At 43.6% G+C, this 10748-nt stretch overlaps 1 protein-coding gene across 4 annotated transcripts in view; it reads right to left on the reverse strand.

Moving 5' to 3' along the window:
• LOC147252171 (phospholipid-transporting ATPase IH-like) overlaps positions 1-9155 on the reverse strand; it is a 35574-nt gene extending 26419 nt beyond the window's left edge. For all 4 annotated transcript variants that reach the window (XM_086220352.1, XM_086220351.1, XM_086220354.1 and 1 more), the window contains exon 1: positions 8697-9155. In XM_086220352.1, the coding sequence (XP_086076478.1) occupies positions 8697-8735 (39 nt within the window). In that variant the 5' untranslated portion in view covers positions 8736-9155. The remainder of the gene's footprint in view (positions 1-8696) is intronic.
• Positions 9156-10748: the final 1593 nt, after the last annotated feature.

The following is a 10748-nucleotide window of genomic DNA, read 5'->3' on the forward strand; positions in this document are numbered from 1 at the left end:
CTGAACGATTATGAAACTTAGAAACTTGACAGGATGGAGGAACCTTGAGTTCGGACCAAACTCTCCAGGGCAGAAAGAGTCAAACATGGAGCTTCTGACACATTTTCTGAAAAAGTTGTTTCTTCAGCAGAAAATCGGGATGAAAATATTTCTTGTTTGATGACGCCACCTAAATAGCAATAAACTGAGGTGACACTGATTGGTTACATTCATGTTACACCCAAAACACACATCCACTTAATCGCCTACATAATGGCGCAGGGTTGGCACATTTTTGTAGGCCAATCTAGAAGCCAGCGTCACTGTGGGTTCCCTCCCCCTGGTGTTTCACATCGGATTTGGGTTTTGTTTTTTTTTCTGTGGAGAAACAAAAATTTTTAATTTCACATGTTTTATTCCCTTAGATTATCAAAGAAATAAACCCACTTCTCAGCATTCCTCTGAAGTACAAAGCTAATGTGATGCTATGAACAAACTACAAGGCCAACGCATGACTTCAATATAATCAGAACTACTAGCTTCACGCTTCTTCTGTTTCCAGCCTGATGTTAGGCATCTAATTATGCCGCAGACTAGAACCTTGAAGAATCTCAAACTTGTGCGAACCCTGAATCGTATTTCAGGCATTTAACTGAAAACAGATTCAAAACTCCAGCAGACTTTGAGACAAGGGCACAAACTTATTCCAACCCTGCGCTGCTCTACAGGGCCTTTTCACTCAAATGATTCTTGATTTGCCATTTTAAATTTACAACTGTAAAGCTTTGTTGCACGATTGTCCGGATTGATTCAAAGCTTTTCCTCTTCAATCCCCATATTTCTTTCCCTCCATCATCCGTCCCTCCGTATCTGCATCTGTGCTGCTTCCTCCGTCTCTGAGCCGTGTTTGACAGTGAGATTGTGAGAGGGATGGAGGAAGACACTGAGAGACCGGATTGTAGTTTGTAGTTATCTGATGGTTAATCCTCACTGATCCGTATCAACCTCCAGCCCACTGTTCCCTCTTCACTCTCGTGCTCCATCAGACAAGAGGCTGAGCAGCCGGTTTACTGGACATAGGGCCTTTGTCTTTATTAACAACACGGAACCGCTGTCATGGCAGGCTGCTCTTACATCACCATCAATCCGAAACGTGACAGAAGCCCCTTCTGATAGCAACAAATACCAAACAGGCGCCGCCGCTGCTATCTTTCCACTGCTGTTTGTCTCACTTTTTGCAGGATTATGCAAAAACTAATACACACAAACTCATGAAACTCAGTGGAGGGGTGAAGCCCGGGCCCAGGGAGAACACGATACATTCTGGCGCAAATCTAAACAACAGGGCGCATGCAAAAAAAATTTTTGTTATTGTCCCACATTTCTGACACCACAATTAATTCATAGCACCGCATTCAGCAGAGATTCTAAATGTGAAAAGCAGTCCATAACCCTCGGTAGCGTCAAGATGTCGCCGCGCAGCTCCCATCATACAGCTCACTATGGAAGGTGAGACGAAGAGCTCGAGACCATTAGCTGGCCTGATTAAGTGGTCGTGTCTGTTCTCGCCTGCACCGTCACACTATCACACCGCAGTGCCACGTCCTTCATTAAGTCACCGATCTGGTTCATCTGACTGAGTTCTATTTTAATGAACTACTCCTTCAAAGAGTCTCGAGTGTAGGATATAGAATGGGTTGTTGGAAGAGAACTAATCTAATATTCAGAACAATGTTTTTATTAGTGTATAATCACATTAACAAACCCATTAAAAAAAAAAAACCTGTTTTTAATCAGTGAGCTCTTTTATATCCGTATGTTGCATCTTCATCAGCCCAACAATGAAGGAAGTCATGCACTAATCAGTTTTTAAATGTTTGCAGAGCAATGTCTTGAAAATGGTTACGTAATTAATAAAATTAATAAATAAAACCAATTTTGTGTTCAATAATATTTTCTGTACAGGTACATCTGTTCTGTAGCTAACTAAGCTAGCTAAATTTATCTTGCCAATTTTTGACAAGAATGAGGAGGTAATTTTGTCATCTTCAATATCATCCATCCATCCATTTTCTACTGCTTATTCCTGTTAAGGGTTGCGGGGGGGTGGAGCCTATCCCAGCAGCCTTTGGGTGAGAGGCGGGGTTCACCCTGGACAGGTCACCAGTCCATCACAGGACCAACACATAGAGACAGACAACCATTCACACTCACAGTCACACCTACGGTCAATTTAGAGTATCAATCAGCCTCGTCCCCTCTTGATGTCTTTGGACTGTGGGAGGAAGCTGGAGTACCAGAGAGAACCCACACAGGAACAGGGAGAACATGCAGACTCACACAGAAAGATCCCGTGCTGGAGCCAGGACTTGAACCTGGAACCTTCTTGCTGTGAGGCGACAGTGCTAAACACTGTACCACCGTGCTGCCCTGAAATATCATCTCTTCATCAAATGAATTTTAATAACAAGCATTTTAATAGTGAGGAGGAAACATTTAAAATAACACAAAATAAATTCCATCGACATTAAACTACATATTTCTTGTCAAAAGCAGAAATCAAAGACATACTTTGATTTAACATTGTTATTTTTGGTAGTGGCGCAATACGAATACAACACTTTAGAAATCAATTACTGTATAAGATATTAAATAAACCTATAATGCTAACCACGTTTTCTGTCAGATACATTTGTAACATTCCCTGTGTTCTGAATAATGAGGTAAATGTATGTTATTGCTTTAAATACCAGGCTTTCCTACTATTTTAATAGTTGGCGCAAACGTGTGGCATATGAGCCAAATTTCTATTATTAAACTGCAGGAAAATGAGCTAACGTAGCACGGCTGCTCAGTTACAGTCTCCTTGGTAAATTTACAGTAAGGAAATCAAACATATGACATGAAAAAGCAGCAGGAATAGAAGCTGTGAAGTCTGTCGGAGCACTGAGAGGAGATAAAAGGAAACTTCAGACCTTGATCATCTGAAAAATGAGACCCACCCGCTCAATATGTGCTCTACTGCTACTTATTTGCCATTAATCACTATGGTAACATGGTTTGGAGCCACACGCTATTCTGCTGTGTCTGGCGTGTTCATCATCTGCGATGTTCATAATGCAAAAAACACAAAAATTAATGAGGTAAGCGTCAAATGGGTGAGAATTTCTAATAATCAGAGGCTGGTTATGCAGAACAGAGTAAATAAGCCAATATGAAGTGTTATCCAGACAATATCCTCAAGGTCTCCTTGGTTCTTGTACTTGGTTCAACTATGACTTCTGCAATTTTTTCTGTGTGTATAATCCTATTTTGCAACAGAGTTGGATGAAAAGAGTAAACATCAAAAGCAGCCTTGAGGAAACGGGTAAAATGAAGAGAGGGAGCATCTCTGAGAAAGAAAAATGATGTTTGATCAGACAATAACATTTGGGGCAAATCGCAATACTCGTGCAGACAGAAAAGACAGATGTCAACGCTTTGTTTGCCAGCAATTCTGAATCAATAGTGACTTCCAGTTTGCACACTTTGTCTCAAACACTGATTGTGATGCAAATCTGCTGCAAAAAAATGAAAGGATAAATACAGAAAGATTACTTTGAAATCTGTATTCTGTTGTTGCCCGTGCTTGGTCTCCCTGTCGACTTGCCATGATCCAACTGTTACATAAGTCTATAATTCAGCTGTGCTACTTCTTTTCTCTCCTCCCTCCCTTCTTTCCTTTTTCAACCGCCACAATAATCTGCATCGTAAATGACCCTCTTTCTCATTTTGTCTGAATCTGACACTGACAACATCCCGAAACAACAAAACCTCTGTCTCCAGAGAGATGCTGTGGGAAACAAAATCATTCTTATGAGCCAGAACACTGAAGCCTGGCTGTTTTCTCTGATATGTACACAGGCAACGCTGGGCTTTAACACAAATCCTGTTTGTTTTTATCACCTCCAGTCTCTCAGCCAGGGCCTGTCACTGAGGAGGGCAGCAGACACGAATAGACTGCCCTTAACCATTTGAAGCGGTGACGCTAATGTCTCACCTCAGTTAGCTTCTTCAAGGCCAAGCGGCTCATAAGGCCTCATAGCGCTGGTAGTGTCTGTAATTCAGTCATTTTTATGGGAATGGGTGATTGGCCTGTCACACAACCTCCAACACGCAGGACCAGGGACTGCACTTTGTCAGGTCTCAACACCTTAACCAACCCAACAAGGTTAAACCCACCGAGAACCACCAGCAGCTGCAGCTCTTGGCGAGAACTCACACATTGCTCGGCTGCCTTGTGTCCATCTGAGGAACGATAGACAAAAACATCTCCGCTGAGAAATTCTGCGAGTGCCTCCTCCTGTTCTTGACTCTGTTTCTGCAATAGCAGCACTTACAGCTGCGTTTATCTTCCTAACATTCCCGCTTGCTGGTCCCGGAGACGTTATTCTCTACTACTCTGTGGTGACAGTGATGTCTTTAACTGCAACTGCAGGCAACTATTGAATCGAGAGGTTCGGATAGTCCCCCCCCCCCCCCCCCCCCCCGAGTGCAACTTTTCTGAACGGGACTTTTGGGGATAATGCGCTTGGGCATGGTACCAATCGCCCAGCGTGAGTGGGACATTAGAGACAGGCAAGCTCCACCCCCTCAGCAAGGTGAAGATCCAAGGTGATGAAAATGTGACTGTAATCTTGGATGTTTGCTTTTCAACACCAAAAAAGGTTGCACTCTCACGAGCGATCAGTCTACATGCAGACACCTGGGACATGCAGTCATTTACACAATCGCCTGGCGTGCATCTAGGATGCTCCCTGCTGACCACTCGTCTTCAGAATTTGTTAGCGCCACAAAAAGCTCAAAGGTCCCCATGCACAGTTATACGTGTCACCAGACAAGCACGGGCAGAGAATTTCTGAGTGAGTTTCCCCTCCCTACCAATAGATATGAGGTCAAATGTACACCAATGCCGGCTGTTTACACTTGTATTTATGGCTGATCACTTGTGATCTGATCCTTCGACACACACATTTTAAAACCAAGTGTAAACAGGGTCAAAGAGTTGAAAAGTAGCTGGAGACCTTTCTAAAGCCCTCCGGCACTCTGGGACCTGCAGATCAAAGAGAGACACGCCTGGCGTTTTTCTTAGGGATAGAACTCTACACATGAATGACAGCAACACATTCATAAATAAGATGTAAAGGAGTGATGATAAGAGTCATGATTAGGAGAGAGAGAGAGAGAGAGAGAGAGAGATGGCAATGATGCTGCTGTAAATCAAAATGTTGGCATCTGTTCTGTGAGGGTGAAAACTAAATTGGCTTTTCGAAGAAGAACATATTTAAGCTCTTCTATGCGTCAGGTATTTTGACAACCACTCACACATTCCGGCATCCATCTAATCCAGCTGATGACCTCATGCACTTCTCGCACATTGCGCCCGACTGAGGCATAACACCATCACTATTATTACTACCAGACGACAAAAGGGCACCCAAGAGAAGGGAGGGGAGACAGTGGACACACAGGATCTGATCCAACTGCGGACGGAAAATTATACCTATAAATCTGATTACAATACAATCTCTTCCTGTCATGCTTATTATCACACACACGCGCACACACACACACACACACACACACACACACACACACACACACACACACACACTTAAAGTACTGTGTGTTTTGCAGCATCAAGCTTTAGCCATTCCCTTATGCCAGGAAACTGAAAAAAATGAGCCCATTTAGGTTCTTGTGTAATGAAACGTCCCATTTAAACACACACACGCACACAAACGCATGCACACACAAACACTTTTCTTTATAAAAACTATTTACAGTACAGGTTTGGGTCTCCAGCCATTTTTCTGATGTCAAAAAACAGCCTTCTTAGCAAGACTGTGTTTAGATTTCCTTCTAGAAAGACGTGTCCAGGACACATCTGTTATAGTGCAACCATCAGGAAACACATTCACCTCACAGGAAAACTAAATCGCTGCTCGAGGCAAAAACATCTGATTATGTCATATTGGTGGTTTTATGTGCTTTCTGAGAAGATGAACCATTACTTCAAATACTTAACAGTGTCAACATTCTTCTTTCCCATTCCTCGGCGTCGGACACTTAATTGTAAATACCTTAAAGTGGGATGAGTTTAATTTCAAAATCTATATTAGAATATATTCAACAAACCAAGCCAGGCATGAGAAGCACTGTAAAGACTGATTTACTTCCCACTCTAATCCACGAAAGACAACTCACACATCAGTGACGGGGTGATAATGCAGGCACCAGACAAAGGATAGAAGCCAGTAGAATAGAATCAGAGGAACGGCCTCTCAGAGCTGAAGATTTACCTGCTCAGCTGTTTTTATCTGAAGAGCAACATTCTTCAAATACGACGTTATTATTGAAGCTACCTGATGGCCGCTTCGCGTCATCGAGTGTTTATCGATACGAAAGCTACACCTCATGGATGGAGCAGTACGGAGGCACGTTTTTATGTTTTACTGTGTCGCTGTTGCTTTTTTTTTTTTTTTTTTTTTACATTTGAAAATTGGTTTCCATTCACCTCAACTGTTCGTTACAGTAACGTCTTCACCTGTTCCACTCCAGTTGTGTTTTGTGGATAAAAAAAACTTCACGTAACCTTCCACCAGTATGAGGGTTTGTGTGAATGATCCGTTTAAGGAGTGAATTTTTAACAAAAACACATTTATTTTTGTTTAATTGGTATTATTTTTAGACAACTTGGTAAGCTAGCAACAAATCAATAGGGGGCAGCATAGAGCAAGGATGTCAGCCCCCTGATGACATCACGGCATATGATTTATTACGGAGGGTTTTACAAACAGACCATATACAGCATAAATACTGTAGTTCCTGCTCCCAATGCTAAATGCATTCTGGGCTAAGTAGTCCCATATTCAGGCCACGGCCCTCGCCGCTGGGGGGTTTTATCTGACGTAAGTTTCCCACTTCCTCCATGGATTAGTGATGTAAGACTTGTGATTAAACACAGGTTATGTGCGACATCTACACGGCGCCCATTAATGTACCTTGCTGACTGTTTCCAGCTCTCTCTGTCCAACGGAAAGGTCTGTACTTACGACGCATTAATCAAGTCGCATGATGTTTGTTCGTCTACACAGCCTCATTAAAGGAGCAGCTGTTGAGAATGGGGGGTGTGTTCAATGACCCCCATCCTCAGCCTGACCTGTGATTCTGACTCCCCCCTGGTATTAGCTCCACTGGAGCATCCGTCAAGCTGTCTACACTGCTGCACATGCAATTACGATCACACACACGCACGCACACACACACACACACACACACACACACACACACACTCGTTTATACAAGCTTGACAGACCAGAAACACAAAAATAAGCACATGAAAACACACACACCCATGGAAATTGCGGTCTTCACACCTGAGCAAGTCACAGAGTCAGGTGCAGGTTCAGACACACACCAGAGGCGCCGAGTCTGATCAACGTCACCAGCCTGTCACAGTCAGTCCTGGTTCCTAGTTGACACATTTCTTTTCCTGTAATTCAGTCCCGTCCCCCCGTCCCCACACACACACACACACACACACACACACACACACACACACACACACACACACACACACACACACACCCCCACCCAGCTGCTATCTGTCCTGTCAGATAATCAAACAGCACCAGCTAGCTCACGAGATCAATCAGGAGCCTGATAGGGTTTCTGCTCTCCATCAGTATGTAGACACTTCCTGCACACCCACTTCTAACAAAACATCCCCGGCTCAATGGGATGATGAAGCCTTGCTGGACTGTTTGTGTTCCCTCCAGTTTAAACTGTACAATGTCTCTCACATTAGTTCCTGATACAGGATCACACGCTTTTGAAAAATACATGTACGAAAGCCGGATATTTACAGTTTAAAATTAAACTTTTTTGTCTGAATTCACAATGTTTGAATGAACTCTTTCAGTAGGCACAAAAACATCAACTCTCGTCCAAATCAGTTGTAAAGCATTGGTATATCAGATAGGGGAGAGTAGTCCAATATTATGCATCCCTTCCTCAAACTGAATTACATTCTGTGGGGTAAAAAAAGGCTTTGTATCAGCACATATCACACAAAACATACACTGGTACTCTGACAGGGCCAATATCGGCCAGTCGGATATGCAGATCTCTGTCAGGCTCTAAACTTCTTTATTCTCACTCCGTAGATCTTTGCACTGAACTTTTGCACTCTTGCTCTCTGGTCACACACTTGATCATTTGTGTGTGTGTTCTATTCACTTCTGTCTAACCTGTTGTCATAGAGAGACACACAAACCTTCCATGTCTGCTTGTCCAAGAGAGCTGATAGATCCCGAATCAGAAGAATAGATAAACTACAGCCTCCGTAGTCTGGGATCTACCCCCCCAGCACCCTCTCTGGTTTAGTATGCATGCATGTTGTGGCTCCCTGAAAAGTGGGCCAGCCAAGTTAGTTTCCATTCTACACATTCACCAACCATCGGTGCATCTGTAGCCACTGGCACATTCCCCATTCAGCTCCACAAAAACATTACAAAGCCCCTGAAGTCAGTGACCTGCTACAGTCGCTGTGCGCGTCAAAACACTGAACGATAACGCGCTGCATATTTGATGCATATTTGATGCAATAACACATATTTGCACGGTTGGATGTGCAGACACAGTTGGGACATGTTGACAGACAGGGGGCCCCTTACGTATCTGCGGATGAGATTCCGGAGCAGGCTGAAATCCATCCTTTCATCAGCCCCGGCGGCGACTCAACTGTGCAACCGAGACGTTCAGCTACTCCTCGGATGTTCCGTCCTCGCCGCTACCTGACGCGGATCTTTCCAGCGGCATCCATTGCTCACCGCCGCTGTGTCTGAGATAGCGAGGAGCGAGCGGTCTCAGTCGGCTGTCCTGATTTTCATGGCATCCCTTGGAGGGAAGAGCGATTACAACCCACACGTTGCTGCTACTGCTGCTGCTGATGATGTGGAGGAGGAGGAGGATGGCTACATTTCAGGAGGAAATCCACCGGCTGTAAATCACAAAAGTCCGGATAATCTCTCCTGGTCGCCCCGCGTTTGTTTTACTAGCAGAAGGGTTGCAGGAGACGGCCCCGCATGGAGGCTCTGAGTCCCGCTCAGTGTTTCTGCGGTGGTGGCCCTCGGTATAACGCTCCACAACGCTCAGCCGTCAGATGACTACGCTGCGCATGCGCACTAACGTTCTCTCTAAATTCAGCACGCACACGCTCAAAAATCATCTCTTCATACATTCATAAGTTGAACAAATAGACCCCCCCACCACCAAAATAAATAAATAAATTAATAAGTTAGTGAGATATCCGCTGCACACATGTCTGGGAGACCTCTTTGACCTATATAGAGAGTATATTTAACCTCTGAGTATATTTAGGCAGACATTTCACATGTTTAAAATGCCAGCTGCTGCTTAGACACACACACACACACACACACACAAATCCACTGCATTATTTCACTACTGATGTAATAATCCTACCCGTGCTCAGCTGTGAGCGTAAACTTTTCTTTGCTACACCGTCATCACATGTTGGTCATGTATGATGATCATATTCAGTTCAACTTCATTTTTCATCAGGACAAGGACGTTGAGAGAGGTTGTGGTCATTTTTAAATACTGTTATGTTAAAATCACAAGCTAAGAATTGCATCAACCCAAGATAACTAAGCGTTTGGGGACAGAACAGATTCAGTAATGCTAAAATCTCCAAATATCAAGAGTCTCTTTCTCTAATTAAAGATGCAACCAGCAATGAGCAGGCCTTCACGAGTGAGAGGAGGGAAAACCTGATAATATTTGGATTTGCATGAAGGAGCAGACTAACTAGAAGTTAATGTAAATGATGTGAAGACAACCCAATGTAATGTAATGTGTTTTTTGCATATCAGGCTTATTTCTTGTGACCATTGGGTGGCGCTATGACTTGAGCTCAGCTTGTTAATGTCCTCAGACCAGGACTCTCATCAAATGTTAGCAGTTCAGGTCAACCCACTGGGAAGAGTAGGTTAAAGTGTAAAAAAAAAAAATTAAAAAATTCCTGTGACCTCCAGGTGGCGCTATGAATGATATGCCTCTAAAAAGTAATGATTCCTCCTTGGTTCACTACGTCCCTCCACAAAGTTTAATGAAACTCAGCCTCCTAGTTTTTGTGTAATCCTGCTGACAAACACACACACACACACACACACACACACACACACACACACACACACACAAAGAAATATAACATGACTTCCTTGGCTGAGGTAACTATTAGGTTTGCAGCCATAAATATTAACTAAACTGATGATGTAACAGAGCTCGTGTCACTGCAGCAAAATAACAGTACTTTGCCTCTGTTGCCCCTGTTGTTTTTATAATGTAAAGCTTCTAAAATTAGCTACATCTCCATCTCAGAGGATCCTCTGGCAGCTGGACAGCAGGGCATGCTGCCTGCCCCAGACATTTCATTTATGGAGTTATGACTTTCAATTAGTGGAGACACTATTAATAATGCATAGGGATCCATACTTTCAGCTCTTGATGCCGGTGTTACCTCCCTCAGGGCCTCGGGGCACTTAATGGAGTCTAATGATGAGTCTGCCACTGTGTCTCCATGGACAGGCTGCTTCTTTGTTTATGGGCTCTGAGACTTGCATGCATGTTGGGCTTTTGTGTTATAGTCACTTATTGTGATAAAGTAGATCCTCATATTGCTTTACCTGCAAAAGCGCAGTGGT

This window comes from Aulostomus chinensis, chromosome 12, assembly GCF_037954235.1.
Source record: "Aulostomus chinensis isolate RoL2024-O1b breed Wild chromosome 12, RoL_Achi_v1.0, whole genome shotgun sequence".
NCBI lineage: Eukaryota > Metazoa > Chordata > Actinopteri > Syngnathiformes > Aulostomidae > Aulostomus > Aulostomus chinensis.